The sequence below is a fragment of the Orcinus orca genome, chromosome 9, assembly GCF_937001465.1.
Source record: "Orcinus orca chromosome 9, mOrcOrc1.1, whole genome shotgun sequence".
Classification (NCBI taxonomy): Eukaryota; Metazoa; Chordata; class Mammalia; order Artiodactyla; family Delphinidae; genus Orcinus; species Orcinus orca.
In genome coordinates, this window is record NC_064567.1 from 42202668 (window position 1) to 42224001 (window position 21334).

The window sequence follows — 21334 nt, forward strand, 5'->3', positions numbered from 1 at the left end:
CTCAGGGGACCTAGGTCCCTTGGAGACACTGGAGGTTCACTGAAGGAGGTATCAGGACCTTGGAGTTCAGGATGAAGCACACACTCAAGGAGGGGCCGTGGACAGTTACTGCAGACCCCCAGAAAGGTGCCAGAGTAACCAGTGGTTGGAGCCTGGGTCCAGGGCCAGTTTAGGGGCCATGTGGGAGGAACATGTGGCCAGAACTGTGTTACGCTGAGTCACACTTAGCCTAGCTCTTGAGGGAGTTCTAATAACTCTCATGACACCATGAGGTGTGACCATTTACAAGCAGAGGTTCCCTCAGGGGACATGGAGACAGCGAATCTCTGGGAAGCATGGACTTTTGATTGAGCCAGAGTTGGGTTTGCGGTCTGGCCACTGCCTAGGGCCAAGTAAACTCTGGTCACCCCCGCTGCAAAAGGGGAATCCTAGGACAGTGAGGAGAGAGAGTGGCTGGACCCGTGCCTGGCATTAGCGGGGTGCTCACTACATACTGGTTTCTTTCCATCCGCCTGAGAGGCCAGGCTTCTCATTTATCAGAATTGTCACTTTGGGGCAGAAAGAGCCCAGTCCCAGCAGGAGCTGGGCAGAACCTGGGGCAGCCACAGTGGCCAGTTCCTGGAGGATGGAGATGCAGGTGGGGTGCTCCATAGAACAGGCCCGAAGCAGTGGTTGGCGGGGTCTGAGCCTAAATGACCAGCAGACAAGGAGTGGACCTACAGCAGCCTGTTTGCACAGGCAGAAGAGCCTGCTGGAGGAGACGCTGGCTGGGCCCGCCATGGGCTGACTCTGTAGGGAGCTGAACAGACCCGCAGGGGAGAAGACCTCCCAAGAGAAGAGGTTTGAGGGCAATAAACTGGCCCTGACAGCAAAGCCTTCACTGCTGAAGACAGTGAAGAATCCAAGTCGTGTGTAAAGGTAGTTACTCATCCCCAGCCCAGCCCAGCCCCTGGGATGCAGGTGCTTGTCTGTTTCCTAGGGAGAGTAAAGACAACGTCGACACCTTTTTTTTTTTTTTTTTTTTTTGCGGTACGTGGACCTCTCACTGCTGTGGCCTCTCCAGCTGCAGAACACAGGCTCCGGATGCACAGACCCAGCGGCCACGCTCATGGGCCCAGCCACTCCGCGGCACATGGGATCCTCTCGGACTAGGGCACGAACCCACGTCCCCTGAATCAGCAGGCGGACTCCCAACCACCGCGCCGCCAGGGAAGCCTGACACCTTTTTAAAAATGGTGATTCTGTCTGTAAATTTCTAACACAGGAGGTCACAAGCAGCCCTGCTCAGCATCCCTCCCACAGCTGGTAACACAGAGCTGGTCCTCTCCCCACACCTTGTTGTCAGCTTTGCTCAGGACATCAGAGCAGGTGGGTGGCAGAGAGGTTGGACCTCCCCGTCTCCATCAGGTGTAGCTTCCCAGGCCATGGCAGCTGAAGGCAGGGCATTCTGGTGATAGGCAGGGCACAGGCAGACCTGCAGGGCAGGCAGCGGGCTAGTTCTTAGACACCTGAGAGACACGTCCGGGGAGTCCCAGAAATGGCGTGGAACTTACAGTGAAGGATGCCTGAAGGTCCTGCAGATGTGAGCCAGCCAAGCAGTCAATGAAATTTAAGTCGCCCAGTAAGTTTGACCTCATTTGTATCCTCCTGGTAGAGAGCCTTGAAAAGATAAGGCAGAATAGTAAAGATCAATAATTAGCATTTATTGAGCTTCTATCATGGGCCAGACACTATGCATAATATTCTAAACATAATTTTTACTCCTTATCACAATGCTGAATCATCCCTCTTTTTCTTTCCCTCCTCTTTTTTTAAAAAAACATTTTATTTTTTTAAATTTATTTATTATTGTTGGCTGTATTGGGTCTTTGTTGCTGCACGCTGGCTTTCTCTAGTTGCGGCGAGCAGGGACTACTCTTCGTTGTGGTGCGCAGCCTTCTCATTGTGGTGGCTTCTCTTGTTGCGGAGCACGGGCTCCAGGTGCATGGGCTTTAGTAGTTGTGGCTCGCGGGCTCTAGAGCACAGGCTCAGTAGTTGTGGCACAGGGGCTTAGTTGCTCTGCGGCATGTGGGATCTTCCCGGACCAGGGCTCGAACCCGTGTCCTCTGCATTGGCAGGCGGATTCTTAACCACTGCACCACCAGGGAACACCCCCTCCTTCTTCTTTATGTACAGGAATTCCTTGATTAAAGGAAACATAGAAATCAGGTTTGACTTACAGGACAATCCGAGGATGCTGGGTGAGTGCTGGTCACCCAGCAACCCTGAGCTTATTACAAGTAAAAATGATTTTTGTATATTTTATGCCTTTTTACCAATCTATTTGGAAGAAGCAGGTGAAAGTTTGCAATTTTAACAGAGGATGTTTACTTTAGAACAGAAGGTAGGTTAAAAGATCAGCTGGGGCCCAGAACACACATATTTTTCCTGCAGATCCAGCCAAACGTGAGACCAGGGACTGGGCATTAATTCATCAGAGCCAAGCTATATTCTGCAGGCAGGCTGTATGGTACCCACATACCTTTGCAGTACTGTCTGCCTTCAATGGCAAACACAGCCAACCAACTCATCAGAGAAAGACTAGAGGGAAAGCCAAGGCTGGCAGCAGGCTTGGCACCTCTTGGTGCCAGAAGCCACCTGCACACAGCACGGTGTAGAGGAATAGCCAGAGAGCCCTGAAGTAAACTCCTTCTAGAAACCAGTGGCGGTGGGGCTCATCCACCTCCAGCAAGGAGGAGCTATCTTCAGGAGGAGGTGGAAGGTGGAGGCCCCAGTTGCAGAGGGCTTGGGCAATACCTTAGCCTTGTCTGGTCCCCAGGGGCCACAACTGTCTGGTTAATACTGCATTGAATAGAATGAAGTGATTCCAGCCCCAGCTCCACTGGGAAGTTCCTGAGTGATCTTGGAAAGTGACTTCTCTTAGAGCCTGCAGCACAGCAAATCACTCCAAACTTAGTGGCATAAAACAAATGAGCATTTATTATCTTTCACTGTTTGGGAGTTGATGGAGCCCAGCTAGGCAGCTTTTGGTCCTTCTACAATTACAGTTGCACAGTGGCTGGGCTCCAGTTTTCTTGAACTCTGCTCCATTCCTATGTCTGGCAGCTGGTCTGGGGAGTCCTAAACAGCAGGGGTCTAGAACATCTGGGGCTCCTCAGGCACTTCTCCCTATCACAGTGTGGTCTCTCCATATGGACTCTTCAGCACGGTGGCTTCAGGGCAGCTGGACTTCTTACACGAAGGCCCAGGCTTCAGGAGTACTTGTCCCAGGAGAGTGGCAAGTGGAAGTCAATGGCCTTTTGTGACCCAGCCTCACAGGTCACACCTCATTGTTTTTGTGGAGGTGTGAAAAGTCATGCCTATGTTGCAGGGAAGAGGATATAGATCCCTCTTCTTGATGGCAAGAGTGTCAAAGAATTTACAGGTTTGCTTTTAAACCTCCGTGGAGCCTGTGTTTCTTGATGTGTTGAATGGAAATAATACTACTTCTTGGGCTAGATCTTTTTGGGGGGAATGGGAGGATAAAGAGGGCTAATGCGATGAACTCACGACCAAAGTCACCTAGCTGACCTGGTGTCAAGGGGCCAAAATGCCCAAGTGGAAGCCTCTAGATATCCTGGGAGAAGTGGCTCATTCTTCCCCCAGTGCCTGTCATTTGTTATATCAAAGGGGAGAATTCTCAGCCAGGAGTGATTTGATCTTATGCAATAAATACTGTGGCTTCTGGGACTTCTGTCCTGCAGTCTTGGCCAGCTACAGGGTGCCCTGAAGTTTATCTCTGTAGGCTCAGCTGCAACAATGTGATGTGTATGCTCAGCTGCAACAATGTGATGTGTATGCTCAGCTGCAACAATGTAATGTGTATGTTCCAAAGCCAGCTACTTTTCTTGCCCACTTTTCCAGAAAGGCACTAAGCTGGGATGCCTGACACAAACTGCTGATGTCTAGTTTCATGCACCTTCCAGCTACCTTTTCCAATTCAGTCACGTAAATATCTTCTGCTTAGGCCTATTTTCCAGGCTGGTGGTTCCCACCAACGGTGGTGTCACAACCCACTGGGGTGTTGCAGCAGGCTGTCAGCGATGGTGCAAGTCTTTTGTTACTAACAATAGAGTTCCCAAGTCTGCCAATGACATATTGAAAACAATATACAAATTAAAGAGAACTCAAGTTAATCCCCATGATATGCCACACTCAGTTACCCTGAACATACTTTCTTGTGAAAGCCTGTAATTGTTGGATAGCCTTCATTTTGAAGGAGGCAATTTTTAGCTCTTAAAGGAAACCACAATTCACGGTGTCTGTCTTTTATGAATGTTCCACCACACAAGACAGCATAGACTCAAGCATGAGGCAGAATGGCCCCATCTGAGTTCATATCCCAGCTCCATCTCTAACCAGCTCTGACCTTGAGCAAGTTACCCAGCATCTCTGTGGTTTCTCCCCTTTAAACTGGGGATAATAAAAGTATGCACCTTGTAAGTTATTGTGAGGATTAAATGGTGTGTATAAAAGACATAGAACAGTGCCTGAGATCTGGCCGAGGCTCGTTTTATAGCGGCTACTATTATTTGTTATTATGAGCCTTTTCTTTTCTTTTTTTTTTTTTGCTGTACATGGGCCTCTCACTGTCATGGCCTCTCCCATTGCAGAGCACAGGCTCCGGACACGCAGGCTCAGCGGTCATGGCTCACGGGCCCAGCCGCTCTGCGAGCCTTTTCTTTTTTTGAGGGTTTTCCTTGATGTTTTACAAGTCATGTTGTTTTGGGGTGTAAAGAACAAATACACCATTACTGCTTTGCACCGTGTCTGCATGTAAATACACAGGACGCCTCGGCCTGGATTTCTTTTGTTTCAAGATACTTAAAATTTCATGGGTCTCTTCCTTGGCTGGCTCCAGAAATATGTCTTGGGCTTGGGTATCTCCAGGAAAAATGAGATTTGGCACAAGGAGCTTTTCTCCCAAATACTCCATGACTCTCTTCACTGGCTTCTCATACTTGCACCTTGATTCATTGCTCCTTCCCTACATCCATCATTTTCAGGCTCTTTCTGTCTCTGGCCGGTCCAGGGTAGGCATAGGGGGAAGAGGAGATTCCTGCTCAGGGTTTCCAAGCTGTAGGAAAGCCGAGGCTGGGCTGAGGGGAGGAGCAGGAGGTAGGAGATGAACCCCTGGCGTTCCAGGTTGAATTTCCAAATACTTTTTCAACCAGTGCTGTGTACTACTGTGCTCTGCAGATTAAGTTAACATTTGTAACCTGATCTAAATGTTGAAGAGGCTACAAAAGAGGGATTCAGGTAGAGACCAGTGCCATGGACAAGGTCTTCCTCTGATGTGTGAAAGTCACTTCTCGTTTTGATCAGCATGCCATCCCACATTCCTTGCATGTCATTGTTTTTGCTTTACTGCACAGACCCTGCATGAAGATAAATTAATATATGTTAAAAATCTATCTTATAACTAAGAAACAAAAATAGAGATCAATTCCTTCTTTCCCTAAGGTTTTGGGTCTCAGCCTCACCGTTTGGTAGAGTCACCAGGGGAGCTTCTAATAAATACAGATGCTAGTCCTTTCTGATCTCACTGGTCTGCGTGATGTCTAGGCATTGGCATTTCTTAAAGACTCCCAGGTAATGTTAATGCTGCCGGAGCTCCAGAGTGCGACCTGGCAGGCCTGTGGGTCCGTACTGAGCAGCTGTGGGTATTCCCTGTACCTCCTTCCCCCAACCTCAGGTTCCAAGAAAAGGGTCAGGTGACACCAAAGATGCTTCCGGCAGAACCCAAAATAATATATCTGTGTAACCTTTTAACAAAGTTTTATTAATAGTACATGGTCTCTTGTTACCTACCTCATTTTCTTGGCAGTATTTTCAAGACCTATTTCCAAGATCCATCTTAAACTACTAAAGAAGAATTATTATAGACATTAATAACTATTCTTCCAAAATATGACTCCAAAAAGAAGGATGAAGGATAAACTTGTGAAGATGAATCTCTACTGCTTTGTCCATTATTTTTCTATAGGCACAGTTTATTTGCTTCTCCTGCGTATGTCCTTCTCAAATGTACAGATTATTAAATATTAATAATAGAGGGATTTGAGAAAATATTTATTTGTCTTAAAAAAATGCAAATTAGAAGCAAAAGAAAGAATCTTAATTTACTGGGAAGTGTGACCTCCAAACACTCAGAACAAATTCATATGGAGTAAATGAGTCTTAAACCACCATCCAGGCCAGGTTTTACAAGGTGTGGTCAGGAGCCTCCTGGCTAGACAGGCAGTCTACCTATGGCTTTGTCCCAACTTCTCTAGGGAAAAGGGTCAGTCATCTGCATTTTAAACAAGCTTCCTAGGCATTTTGCTTGACTTTACTTTTTAAAGCAGCAGTGCCATCTTTAAAATAAAATTGTGCACAGAATCCCAGTAAATAAACTAGTGAAGGTGGAGCTCCTCCAGTGGGCAAAGTAGTGATGAGGCAGGCTTGGGGTTCAGCAGGTGGCCTGTCCTGGGGGTTCAGGGAAGCTTCCCAGAGGCACTGCACCCAGCCGCTTGAAGGAGTCCAAACATCAGTGTCGTCTCTGCCTCTGTGCTTCCACTGAGCTGCCTGTTCCCTAACTTGTTGCCTTCTGTCTCTCCTTCTGCCTTCTCTCCATTCCAAGGGCCATCCTTGTTAAGGTCCTTGGAACTCTTCTTGTCTTACCACACTCTTTCTTCCTCAACCATCCTATTCACTCAATGGCTTCTGAAATACATGCATTTGTCCAAACAGTCACAAAAGAAAAGAAATTTAGAACATGGTAAGGTTATGTTAAGGTGAAATAATTTTTTTTAACATTTGCACTTGCTGAATTGTAACCCTTTCTTTTTTTTGCGGTACGCGGGCCTCTCACTGCTGTGGCCTCTCCCGCTGCAGAGCACAGGCTCCAGACGCACAGGCTCAGCGGCCACGGCCCACGGGCCCAGCCGCTCCCACGGGCCCAGAGTCCCTGCATCAGCAGGTGGACTCTCAACCACTGAGCCACCAGGGAAGCCCAACAGTGTTTTTTTTAATTGAAGTATAGTTGATATCCAATATTATATTAGTTTCAGGTGTATAACATAGTGATTCAATATTTTTATAGATTATACTCTATTTGAAATTATTATAAAATATTGGCTGTATTTCCTGTGCTGTATAATACAACCTTGTAGCTTATTTATTTTATACATAATGAATTATAAAAGTTTTTAACTTCCCAATGTTCTCATTTCATTGTGCATCTACTCTGGCTGGAGTGGACTTCAAGCATGCCCAAACATTTCTCTGGTTGTCCAGGACTGTTATCAAGGGCTGATCTTGTATTATGTCATTCTTTATGTTATATCAAGTAAGTTGCATCAGGCTTTCCATGCCCGCAGGTAACTTCTTAAAGTCCTGGTTGTGTTTATTTCATGGTGGGAGATGAAGAAAGATGAGCAAACATCTAGTCTCTGTGTGAATCAAGCGTGCTGTGATAAGCTGCCAGAGGAACTGCAGAGAGGGTCATGCAGAATTGCTCACAGGACCATATTACATCCAAGTGTGACAAAACTCTGCACAAAGCAAGACGCACACTTGGGCCAATCACTGGGTTGTTGTGGCATCTGTTCAGGGGAATCTGGAGGCCCAGCTTAGCCCCCCTCTGACTTTCACACTTTGAACGGTGTCAGGAAAAGCACTGGCCTCAAAGCATCACTAACACCATTGCACCCATCACCAGTGACCCCCATCCTGAGTCGGAAACTCCTCAAATTTTGGGCTGTGTGCTCAGACACTGCCACTTCTTGCTCCTTTGTCCACTAACCCAACAAATAGGCCATTTGGGGTAGGTCAGAAAGGATTGGGATAAGCTCTTTTTCTTTGTGCCCCTCTTCTCTCATTAACTCAGGGCCAATGGCAACTGGATCTTGATTCCTCCTGAGGCTGCACAGAATCCCTACCACATAGCCTCCCGAAGCTTCCAGCAACCAGGCACGGTTTGCACTGCCCCTCAAGCGAGGTGCCAGGGCTAGCACACTATCTCACTGCACTTCGCACTTCAGTTCTTGTAAGAGAAACCTTGACTCCAGACACAGTGTTCGTTGTCTGGATGCAAAATCAGGTGCTGGAACCCATGTCAGTTTTTTCTGAAGAGCTAAAGATTCCTTACCTGTTACTTCTCCCTAACCTGTAGCCTGGGACAAAATGGACACTGTAGCAACATGCAGCTACTCAGCAAGCAAAAGTAAGATGTTCCTTCACTCCAGCATTGCTGAACATTGTGGGCTTCGGGTCATCTTGAGATGGCAATGAATTGTCTCCAGCTATTTTCTTAATGTCAGTTTCTGAAAATAAACCAGGATTAGTGGCACGAGCTGAGTTGAATTAATAGCTGCTTGGGAAGTAAAATAACTAAATCTCTTAGTTTTTAAATATATCTGCAAAATTAATCCAAAATAATTATAGTTTAGAAATGTATAGTGAATACCTTTGAAGGCTAGACTTACATCCAGTTTATAGTCCTTACATTTCAAACGGTGAATCTCTGCTTATAACTCATAAATGAGATCAAGTACACCTAATCATAAATATCTTCCAAAGAGTTAGTTTAACATTTTAGCTGGTCTCATATTTGTCCTGTCATGCTCTCACTATCCTCTTATAGGCCTTCTATACTCCATTGTCCTGGTTATAGGAGCAGACTCTCAGGCCCTGGGCTTTGTCCCCTGTCAATCTTCCTGCTATCATCTCAGCCATCCCCACCACCCTCATGCCACAAGTTTACATCCTCAGAGCATGTCTACTTGCTATTTTTTCATATCCTATTTGTAACCCATCAATCTTTTGATCACTAGAGTTCACTGTTTTCAAATAGAAAAGTTTGTCCTTCCATAAGGCTCTAAATCCCAATTCATTTAATCTAACTAACTTTGTTTTCTGCCATTTAATTAATTCATTTAATCATACATTCAGTCATTTACCTACAAAGAGAATGGGCACCTGTAGAGTGTCAGGCCTTGAGACACCACAGGGTGTTGGCAGAGGGGACTGTGGTATGCTACCCAGATTTCCCCTTCAGGTTTGAAGCCAGGGGTGTAGGTGGCTGAGGGCTCACCACTGAATCCCTTTGGGGACTAGCTTTCAGTTGTACACATTCTGTGGAGCTGCCTGCCCAGGTTTCGCTCACTCCTTGCAAGCAGCCACCACCAATAACCAGCTGGTGTGGTGTCAAAGACTTGGGATCCTTGCCACAATTTAGGATGATTGGGAAGGGCCATCCTAACTCCAGTTCTCCCTATTGGATTGGCTGAAGCTTCTGCTACAATTGCATTGCAGTTCAATTTCTCTTTGCCCAATTCCACTTCCTTCACTCCCTTACAGGCTTTGTTCTTGAAAGTGCCCCCTCCTAAAACCACCTGCATGCAAATTTTCATCTTAGAGTCTTCTCGGGGAACCTGACCTAATACAGAGCTCTCCCTCAAGAAAATTACAGTCTAACAGAGAAGTCAGACAAATAAACAGGCAAATCAACAGTGTGGTGAGTGATATGATAGGAGATAGTCTAGGTTACTTGACGTATGGTTCAGGGGGAGGGGGGAGAAAAGTTCCTGCAGGAGCTGATTTCTAAGTGAGGTGTTAAGGATAAGCCAGTTATCCAGGAGAACTGCCAGGGGCTGGGCAGGACAAAGGTATGACAGTTTAAGAGAATGGCATGTGTAGAGGTCCAGGGGGATGGAGGACACAGAGTGTTGGGGAATGGTGAGAGATAAGGCTGGAGAAGAAAAAAGTAGGGAGAGGGTATGACATAGCACAGTTCATGAAGGCCTAGTGAGTCATGTTTAGGAATTTGGAAGTGCTGAATGATTTTTTAAGAAGAAGTGACATCAGATTTGCATATTAGAAATGGTTCTCTGGAATAACGATGGGAAGCAAGAGAAGATGCAAAACCAAATAGGAGATGATGCTGAAACTCATGGGAAATTGATGGTGGACCATGGCAGTGAGGATGGAAAGAAAGGAATTTGAGAGACAATTATGGGATAGAATCAGTAGGATTCTGTGATTGATTGGATGTTGGAAGTAAGAGAGAATACATAAATATGACTCCCTGGATACGGGAACAGGGAAAATCGTGGTGTCATTCACTGAGATTAGGTGACTGGAAATGACACAGATTTGGATTTGGGGGTTCGAAGTGCCAAAATGACATCCCAGTGTGAGCATCGAATGGGCAGTTGGAGATATGGATTTGAGGCTCAATGAGGAAATCTGGGCTGGGGACACATGTTTGGAAATCTCTAGCAAAAAGGCAGTAATGAGATTGCCCAGGGAATGTGCATGGAGTCAAAGGAGGAAAGGCTCAGTTTTAAACCCTAGAAGACATCAATATTTAGTGAACAAGAGGGACCTTCAAGGGAGACTGAAAAAGAACAAAGAGACACAAAACCCAAGAACATGTGTGTCAGAGAAACCAAAGGAAGGGAGTGGTCAGATGCCAAGATAAAGACTCGTGTGTCCTGTGAATTTAGCAACGTGGAGGTCATTAGTGATCTCAATGAGAGCAGTTTTGTGGTATGTTAGATACAATGCCAGACATCCATGAGCTTGACTGACTGGGAAATTAGGAAGCAGAGATGACAGGTATAAGGAACTCTACCAGGAATATCTATGAATGAAGCAAGGAGAGGGAGAGGGCAGTTGTTTTGGGGAGATGTTAGTTTGGGAGATAGTTCTAATTAAGACGGGAGTCACTTGGGCAAGATTGAGGCTGTTGGAAGGCAACCCAAACAGTAGAGAGATGACCCAGCAGTTAGTTGGTAGAGTGAGGCACCAAGATGGTGGGATGGAGTAAACCAACCCTTGGAGAAGAGGTTGGTTGCATATGGAAGAGGGGCTCCTTCTTGTGATGTGAAGGAAGGAGGGTCTTGGGTAAATTTGTGGGTATATGGGAGGACAGGGAGGCAAGTCCTGATAGTGTCCAGTTTCTCCGTGGAGTAGGGGGAAAGCCCTCGTCTGCTGGGAGTATGGGAGTTGGTGAGACAGGTGTGGCAGGTTTGCAAGACTAGCTGTCATGGCCAGCTCAGGCTGCTCTAACAGAATACCATAGACTAGGCGGCCTATAAAAAACAGACGTTTATTTCTCACAGTTCTGGAGGCTGGGAAGTCCAGGATCAAGGTGCTGGGAAATTCAGTGTCTGGCGAGGGCCTCATTCCCCATTCAGAGATGGCCCTCTTTTTGCTGTGTCCTCACATGGTGGAAGCAGGAGAAGGAGTTCTAAGTCTCTTTCATGGGCACTAATCCCATTCCTCAGGGTTCTGCCTTCATGTTCTAATCACATCCCAAAGGCCTCATCTTCAAACACCATCACACTGGGGATTTGGTTTTGACACATGAATCTGGGGAGGAGGGAATTCAGTCCACAGCATTAGCGAACATTTGCTGCATCTGCTCTGGAGAATGGGACCAGGGGAATGAAGGAAGATTTCAGGGCAGCACTCAGGTCCAGTTGCCAATGGAATCTAAGAATTCATATGAGTTCCTGCCTTCCAAGCCGTGGGATTTCTCCAGAACTCCAGTAGCATGGGCATAGACCCAAAGTTGGACAGTGGGATTTTGCCAGGTCAGTGAGATGGAAGGACCATGCAGGGAATGCGGGGGGAGATCCTGACAGAGAGAGTCGCAGTGATGGGCTGGGCCCTGGCACTTGAGATGGAATAACAAGGAGACTTAGAGGCATTGGAGGTGGGTTGCTTGGATTTTAAATGCAGGAGCAAAGCCAGATTGAGGTGATGACAAGAAGCAGGATGGGGCCATTGGAGTGGGGCAATGACATGGAGTCGGAATGCAGGTCACCAGAGATGAGGATTTCAGGGAGCAGGGAGGTTCAGTGTTAGGTGCTTAAGTCATTTGCAGCAATAGTAGGAAGTGAGAGGATGGGGGGCCAGGGCTACAGTAAACGGTGGGGGGAGTGTTACCAGGTAATCTGTAGAGGACAGCAACGATTGAAGGGTAGAGATGACAAGGGCTTCAGAGGAGCTTTCCAGAGGCAGAAAGGAGCTCCAGGGAAAGAAGGGGGTGGAGATATGAGGGAATGAACCTGTTACAGGAGAAAGGGCCTCTGAAAAGAGCCAAGAGGTACAGAGCACTGAGATGAGCTGAGTGTATTAGGGAGCACAAGGTAAGGTCGGGTGGAGGAAACAGCTTAGTGGGGAGAGGATAAATTGTGTGATACATCCAGGTTCTGACCCTGGAGAATGGGCTCGGAGGACTGACCATTCAATGTCCAGATGAATCAGTCTCCCACCTTATCTGCATCTGGCAGCAGGTGAGGGCGAGGCTCAGGCTATGAGTCAGCAAAGGCCCGCTGGATGCGAGCAAGTCCCTGTTCACATTAGAGGCTAACAGTGGGATTCATTGGCTCCCAGTGTTCCTAAGGCCACGTGTGTTTGTGTGTGTGTGTGTGTGTGTGTGTGTGTTTGCGTGTGTGTGTGTGTGTGTGTGTGTTTGCGGGGCAGAGGTGCTCAGCCTCATTTGGCGAGGAGTCTGCTCAGGGGTAGATAGATTTGGGGGCTCTGAGACCCAGGATCCATGTCTGGGCACTCTAAGCATTTCATGCTCCAATCTCTTTAATCCTTTTATTTATTCCTCAAACTTATATTAGTTGTTTCTTCCCTTCCTCATTCCAAAAAGGATTTAAGATGTTCCTGTTAGCACTTACTATGGGTCAAGCACACAAGGGTTTCGGATATATGTTGTTCCCTCTCTATAACGTGTTTTCCAAGTTTCCTTCTGTTCAAAGATCTATCGTTCCAACAAGGCCTAGACAAGTTTCATCTCCTCCCTGAAAACTCCTCAGTCGTATCAGATGCAGTCTTTTCTCTTTGGAACTCTTTCAGTACTTGTGCTCTGAATTACATATTTCCCTACGCAATCATATTTTCTCCTAGCTTACCCTACCTCTCCATTGAAACTGTAAGACCTTTGGGGATAAGGACTTTATGTGAATTTTTAACGTCTCTGAAATCCACTAAGACACCAAGGACATAGTAAGCCCTCAGTAACAGGAACTGCATTTTAGGGAGACAAGCCCCTCTGTAATGGAGTGTTTCTTGACAGTGCACTAGAACTAGGACTAATAATGAACTTTCTGAGTTTCTCAGGAGCAGTCATTGGAGCATGAACAGTTTAAATTACAAGGCCAGCTACCAGAAAGACAGAAGATAAAATGTGAAAAGCAATAAAGTGGCAATTTACATTTGTTCTCACCAGAGACTAAAGAAATACATTCATTATAACAGTGACAAGCTAATGTTGGGGCTTTGTGGAAAGTTGAATGTTATACAGATATACTTTGTTGCACCCATTTTAGGTTTCTGTGAAGTGTGCCTGGATTATGCAGGTTCCTCTCTTGATATGAGCAACTGCTGAGGGACACAACTGTCAGAATCTAGAACTTGACCCCCAGACACTTCTGCAGTAAACAGATCAAGTGACCTAGTTCAAGGAAATGAGAAACAGATGCCACAGTCAAGATCCTCCTTTTGCTGTCACTCCTGTGGGTAGGAGAGCGAGTGGGAGGAAAAGGCGGAAATTTGGAAGTTTTAATTAGGGCCTTGAAAATGCAAATGTAAAGAAATAAGGAAATTGGTTCCCGGCAGTCTTCCCTTGACCAAATTTTGCTTTTCATTGTCCATTTAACAATGTTTCCCTGGTCCCTATACTTTAATATCGCTAGGCTTTATTTTGGGGCATTTACTTGTCTTTATTATTTTATGCGCATTTCCTTTTAATTTCCTATTTCTCCATCCCCAAAGCTTTTACAAAATTAGTTTTTTAATTAAAAATTTTTATTTCAAATGCCCAAGATGTAGCTTTTAGTGAGAAAAGGACTGGGCTTGTATCCCGATGACCAGACCAGGGATTTTTCATGAGTGGTTGCTCTGTAGGGTTTCTATCCTTGGAATTCGTCTGCTTTGATCCAGTATTTCTATAGTGTCACATAAGGATGTACCTTTCTGGTACATCTGGAACTCCTGAAAAAAAGGCATTAAAGGTGGCCAGTAATTGTAATACTTTAATCTGTATTCATTATAATCTTGAATTACTTCTTAGGATCATCTACACACATTTTTTTTTTAAAAGCAGCTTTCAGTCCCCCCCACCCCCTTTCTCTCTCTCTCTCTTTAGCGTCTGTCCACCACTATGTGGCAGCCCTTAGCCTAAAGATATGAATATGAATAAACTGCATTCTCTGCTCTTTTGGTCTCAGAGTTATAAAGACAAAATGAAATCTGGCACATAACTTTCATGACTATTCCATTTTTTGCTCTACCACTCTCCCTGTGTGAAACATCCTCCTTTCTTGGGGGGAGGGGAGAGAGAAGTAAGAGCAGTTGCCTACTATTTTATCCAAGCTTAATGACCCATGAAATGGTCATCCTTTGTAAAGCATGTGTGGGAAGCAGGAAACTTCAAGGGGAGGAGCAACTGCTCAGACAGCTGAGAAACTTGAAGCCCAGAGCGTGTGGGTCTGGTCTAAACATCACACAGCTGTCCTTGCTCCTCAGCACTCTGTTCCTCTGCATCTTCACATCCATTCTGGACTGTCAGCTTCAGGCTTCGGGAGGAGAGAAGACTTGCCACCCTCCGTATACAGCATCCACTGCTTTGAACATTTATCGAGCAATTACTTTGATGGAAGTAATTGTTAGATACCTTACATATACTGTCTTACTTAATTTTTACTAATCTGTAGGGTAGATGTTTTTATTACTCTTATTTTAGGGATGAGGAGACCGAGACTCAAAAAGGTCTGGTAGGGCTTCCCTGGTGGCGCAGTGGTTGAGAGTCCGCCTGCCGATGCAGGGGACATGGGTTCGTGCTCCGGTCCGGGAAGATCCCACATGCCGCGGAGTGGCTGGGCCCGTGAGCCATTGCCGCTGAGCCTGCATGTCCGGAGCCTGTGCTCCGCAACGGGAGAGGCCACAACAGTGAGAGGTCCGCATACCGCAAAAAAAAAAAAAAAAAAAGGTCTAGTAACTTGGCCAAGGTCATAGGGTTGGTACACGTCAGAGCAAAGACTGGAATATGGGCCTATTGTCACCATGTGTTTTGACCAATATGCTAGACTGCCCCCACTTGGTCGCCAAGAAGAGAAGGGACTCCTCAGCACTGGTGGAACTGATCAAAACCCACTGGGTATGGCTTAAACAATAGGTGTTCCTCTTTCAATACAGTTCAACAAATTTTCACAGTCAAGCTCTGGGTTACGCTCTGTGGGACAATATGAAGTTGAGTAGGAAAGCTTTGTTTTCTAGAAATTCGAGACCATGGGAGGAGGGCTAGAACTAAGTAACTTTCAAGTGAACTACAGAACACAGCGTATTTAATCTTCATCTGATTATGTTATCTCCTGCATTCATTCACTCAATCACTCATTTATTTTTTTAACAAGTGTTTTCTCTGGCAAAATGGTACCAGTTGAATCCAAGAGGGAAACACACTGGATCCATCTGACACATAATTTCAGAATACAAGCATTGTGTAACATCACTTCAATAATTTTTTAAAAAGTGTCTAAAAATAGTTGTTCCCTGTTCTGATGAAAGACAGGTGAAAATTCAAATTCACAAAATATATAGAGTATGAGGGATTATTAATTAGCATGGCAAATTTTTTCCCTTTACAAAATAATTAATTGCCCTTAAAAAGGCATAACAGTGAATGGATGCCGATATTAATTAACTTCCTTAAATAACGAAATCACTGGACAAAGAAACTTAAGGGCAAGGATCCACAGCCACGTGAAGCACCTGGAATTACAATGGAGATAATCAGAACGATGTGGCTTGATTTACAAAATTGGGAATTAAGGACAACTTTTTGGAACAAGCCCACTGGACACCGCAAGTAAAGGAACTTAGTTATCCAGGAGGCTGTAGGGTTTTGTCCAAAGAATGCAAGGGTGGGTGGGGGGGGAGAAGGATAACTGGGATCTGCCTGGTTTTCCCAATCTTCCTGGGCTTCCTTCAGTCATGCCTTCCGCTTGCTACGTGTAAGAAAATGCGTTTTCGACTAAGGTTTTGTATTTTAACAGCAAATAAAGTTTTTCTGCTTTCTTTCAAGCCACAAGGTTACAGCATTTAAAAGTAACAGAACATACGATAATTTTTTCTTCTCGGTCCACTCAATTTTATCACCCTCAGCCTGGGCTCCTACCCTGGTTTTCAGTTTTCATGTCAGGCACACACTTGTGTCTCGACCCTTAACAGCTCCCCTTCAGATACTCTGCTGCCATTTAAAATCGGGTTGCCCCGCTCGTCGTATCAGCGAATGCGGGAGCTGCACTCGGCAGCGCTCTAAACTGCAAGGCCACACATTGTGGAGTAACGTGACCCAGTGGCTCCACTTTGTTCTGTTCTTCTTCCAGCGGCAGGGCCACCGAGGCTCCAGAGCGCACGCACAGCGCCCCCGCGTGGTCATTCCCGAGCGTCTCCTCCCCGGTCCGGCCGTCCCCGAGACGAGCTGCTTGGGCCACGCGGGCTTTCTCGGGGTCCACTTGCAGCCTTAATCGGGTCCGAAACTTCGACCAGCGGCCCCCGCCCCGAGAGGGCCCTTTCTTCTTCCCGGCCGCTCCCAAAGGGAGGGACAGCCGCTCCCGGGAGGCGATCCGTGCCCTCGCCCTGGCTGAGTCCTGCACAGGTCCCACGTAGGGCCGGGGTCGCCGGGCTGCCCCAGGTCAGCCCCCGCCCTCGCCGGAAGTCCGCGCGTGCGCGCTGGCTGTCCGGGAGCGCGCGTCCGGCGCGGAGGGGCGGGGGGAGCGGGACCGCAGCCGCTCACAGGGTGTCCCCGCCCCCGCCCCCCGGCGTTCCGCGGTCGCCGTGACAACCGGCAGCGGCGGCGGGCGCACGAGTCCGGCGCCGCCTCCCGGCCGCACCGCCAGGCAGGCAGCCGCCGCCAGGCCTTGCAGCTTTCCCCGCCTCCCCGCCGGCGGGGAGGGGCCGGCCCGCCCTCCGCCCGCCCGCCTGAGAGTGAGCGGCGCCGGGGCCGCCCCGCCAGCCCGCCGTTCCCCGGCCGCCGTCCGGGCGCGCGCAGCGAGCGGGCGCGACTATGCCAAGATGGTCCTGCAGGCGCGGAACAAGCACCGGGAGGCGGCCCCCAAGCCGCCCCAGCCACCCCGTGCCTCGCAGTCGCCGCTGAGGGGGTCGCCAGATGTCGGCGCCGGGGAGCCCGGGCCCGAGCGCGCGCCCCCGTCCCCTCGGCGCAAGGGCGCCGCGGGCAGAAAGGGGCCCCGCGCCGAGCCCGCCCCGCCGCTCGCCGGGGGCGGCCTCGGGGGGCGCTTGGCGGCCGGGCTGCGCGGGGCGCTGGGCCTGCGGCTCTCGGGGCGCGGCCGGACCTGGACCACGCTCCTGCTAGGTGAGCAGCCCAGCGCGCGGGCGCCGCCGGGACGCGGAACTTTGAGGCGCGGGTCCCCTCTCCCCTTCCCCTCCGCTCTCCTCCGGCTTCCGTGCCGCCGAGCCCCGCCGGTCGGTCCCTGCCAGTTCGCAGCCCTCTCCGAGTTTTCCTGGGACATCCTTACCTCTTACTTCCCTCTCCCTCCCCTAGGCTCAGTCTTCCTCGCTCCCTTCCTACTTGCTGTCTCTGCTTTAAAAAAAAAAAAAAAAAAATGGCCCCGAGATCAACAGCTGCCCGGCCTGGCAGCGAATTGGCAGGTCTGCGCTAACGAGATTGGACGCTGCTGATTGGCGCGGGCCGGCAGCCTTCCAGTTATCTCGCCTTCTGTCCGGGAGGATGGTTTGCTTTGGGTTGGAAGCGATTCCACTGAACTCAAAGCAAAAGCACGTCCCCTGTTCTAGAAAGTTGCTAAACTTATAATTAAATTTTGGCGTGCTGTTTTCTTCTTGGCTGCAGACACCGCCGATGGCACTTTATTTGTGATTCCCTTCCGCACGTCACCTTCCCGGTTGTGTTGTGTTTTGGGCCCCCAAGCTGGGACCCTGCTGACCTGGGATAGATTGGTATGGAGGGCTCCCCCTCATCCGCTGCCTTGACCTAACGGATGATATGTAATGATGTGCTGAAAAAAATAAAGTTGAAACATTCACATGTTGTGGACCGACTTCAGGTTTCCTTTGTTTTCTGGTCGACATTCTGATAAGGCAAGTTATAGCAGTTTGGATAATAGGCCTAATTTTTCTAAGTCTAAGTCAGCAAATAAAATGCTGTAACACTGCCTTTTCCTATATAATGTCATTAATGGGCTTTGGCTACTGAATTATTTAACTCTTGGTCCTTTCAAATTCCTTTAGTGACCCCAAAGAATTTGGAGTTCAGTATAGACCAGGGAATAAAATACAACAAATCGGCTTCCCCTGAGATCACAGCCACTCAATCATAGAAAGCCAGTCATCACCGTGTGTGTGCGCCTGCACACACACACATTTTAATGGGCTCAGAAATGTTGCTATTGCTTTTGGGGTACTTTTTTTTTTTTTTTCTATTGTAGATTCAAGACTAGAGAAATTCAGTATTTTCAGTGCATTTCTCCTTTTTTTCAGTAGCGAGCTTGAAAAACCTTGCCAGTGTGCAGGTTAGTTCAATTCACCTTGGGGAGGCAGCATGGTACAGTGGATGAGACAGAGGCTCCTGATCCAGTTCACTGTGTTTAAGTTTGGTTTAAGTTTCAAGTTATTTCCTTTGCGAGCCTTGCCTTCTCTGTGACATGGGATTATCACCTGCCCTACTTACTCCAGGGCACATCCTGAGGAGCAGAACTAAAAGGGGTGGGTACTATATGGCTAGACACTTTGTATCTAAAACATTTAACAAGTTTTAGTTGCTGTTAAACTAAAAGCACAAGCATAATATTGATTTGATATCTGGTGACAGAATGAAGTTGCATTTTTCTTGAATAGATAGCTACTATAAACATTAACCACTTTGTAGCAAAATATGGAAGGGCATCACTCCTTAAGGGAGGTTACAGTAACAAATCATAGAGTAATATCTATTGCCATTTTCTTATGTGCATATTTTCTTTGCTTGGAATTTCATTTCCTTTGAATCTTATATTGGATGGCTTATATTTGGATCTAGTAATGGTTCATACCTAAGTTTTGTATTAATGTAACAGTGTGACACTTTACTTGACTCATCCCTTTGGGTATTGGAAAGAGGTACAGTGAAGGTGCTGTCCCACATTTTTGGATGTACTCTGGACACTGGCCATCAGATGGATGGAGGTTGGATGACCAGACCAAGGTCTAGAGACTTTCTGTCCTTGCTAACCGTTTACATGAGGACACGGGGCAGCTTGAAAAATGATTCTGGAGAATAACCAGACCTGGAATGTTTGGTTCTTTCTCTGGATCTGTACTCTCAAAACCTGTAAAGAGGAGCAGAGTTTAGACATTTTTGAAAGCTGCCTCATTTTCACTCTTCTTCCCTCCCAGAATGAGTGAGAACTGAGCTGACATGGTATGGTTTTTTAGTACAGGATTTTGCTATGACAAAAATTGTTTCATTTGTGTTTTGGAAGAAATTTTACAACTTGAGGCTCTCTGATAGAAGCACACCTTTTAATGAGAGGCTGACTAGGGGTCCCTAGTCTCTCATCTCCTCCACGTGTGTGAAGCTTTGATGGGGAACTCACAACCTACCAGGATGGCCCTTTCCACTGTTGGGCAGTCTTAAGCCCTGTTAAAAAATCCATTTTAATAAACGTGTTTTTCTTTTTTTTAGACATTATTTACCATTTAATGGTAACAGTCATAAAGAAGGTCTTTGAAATGTTTATTTTTAGATGTTTCAACCCAGTAGCTCCCTATATCAGCCAGGGGAGGCAGTGGTGTAGTAAGAAGAACCATGACACAGTGTTTTCCTAACTTTTTTGACCACAACCCGCAGCAAGCAACACAATTTACGTTAAACTGCTCACACTTCTGAAAATCCAACCCTGTATATTTATGCATGTGTCTCTCTGTCTGTCAGACTGTTTTATGTCAGTGTCCTGGCAGGAAACAGATTTAACAAATGGCCTGTTTTCAAAAGTGTGAGCAGGTTTAAGGAACCCAAAAAGGACACTGAAGCACCCAGGGATTGTCACCAGTGGGAAGGTGCTACCACCTCTGGGCCTGAAGGGGAAAGGGAGCTTCCTCCGGAGCTGAACCCAAGGAGAGCTGTGGAGTGGGGGCAGGATCACCCAAGAAGAGTGACCCCAGACACTCTGCCCACCCTCTGATCTCCCACTGGTGCCTCTCACTGGCTGTCCAACGGGAAATCCTTAGGCAAGGGGTCCAGCTGAATCTTTCTGTAGGGTCAGCCTCCTGGGGCTGGGAACAAGGCAGAGAAGGGAGGAGAACGGATTTGAAAAGGGAAATGGAGACTAAGAGCAGTATGTGCATACATTTAAAATAAAAAGGTCATGCACTGTACTCACTCTATAATATACAGTGCATTTTGATTTTCTGTTCTGTCCTTTTTTTAAAAATGCTGTTTATAAACCATTAAGCTGATTTCATGATCTAGTATTATGACCCACAGTTTGAAAACACTGCCTTAGAGGAACTGTTTTCTGATTCTGTACCTGTTTCAAACTCATTGGTGCCTGGGCAAAGCATTTAGCTTCTCTGAGCCTCAGTTTGTACACATGTAAAAATGGGAGACCTGGACTAGACTAGTGGTTCCCAACCTTAGCTGTATACTAGTGTCACCTGGAAACTTCAAAAAATCCCAAAAGCTAAGCCACACATCAGACCAATTAAATGAGAATCTGGGGTGGGGTGAGGTGGAGGGAAGCATTAGTAGATTTAAAGTCTGATGTTCTGCTTCCCTTTAGGAGCCGACTGTCTAGCATCACAGAGCTGACATTCCTACCTGACAGCAATCCCCTGGAACTAAGTGTATCTACCCCTCCCCTCTTTTAAATGGGGACACAGCCCAGTTTGCCAAAGTTTCTTCTAATCTCTATTGTTTTCCCAAAACGGGCTGTGAGTTGCCATTTATCATCTGATATGTCTGTTATTTTAATTGGAGTAGCATTCACGGAGATGGTGAAGACTAGGGGTGTGGTGAGCGGACAGATTTAAGGGAAGAGATCAAGAATTCTATCTTGGACATGTCACCTTTGAGACATTCGTGAGATGTCCAAGTAGAAATGTCAAGTAGGCAATGGGACATAAGAGAAGAGATCTGAGTGGAAACATAAAACAGGGAGTCATCAGCAAATGGGTGGTATTAAATTCATGGGAATTGATGATAGTATCTTCTCCTGATATGGGGTTTACTCTGTGCCAGGCATAGTTCTAAGTATTTTAGATTAACCGACTTATCTCA

General features: G+C 47.0%; 1 protein-coding gene across 5 annotated transcripts in view; it reads left to right on the top strand.

Annotated features, from left to right (window-relative positions):
* The first annotated feature begins 16950 nt into the window (after positions 1-16950).
* DPY19L1 (dpy-19 like C-mannosyltransferase 1) overlaps positions 16951-21334 on the top strand; it is a 95943-nt gene continuing 91559 nt past the window's right edge. For 3 of the 5 annotated variants that reach the window (XM_033428294.2, XM_033428295.2, XM_033428297.2), the window contains exon 1: positions 16991-17416. In XM_033428294.2, the coding sequence (XP_033284185.1) occupies positions 17119-17416 (298 nt within the window). In that variant the 5' untranslated portion in view covers positions 16991-17118. Of the gene's footprint in view, positions 17417-21334 lie in introns of all 5 variants that reach the window. The other 2 variants (XM_033428298.2, XM_033428299.2) reach the window with 2 other exon arrangements.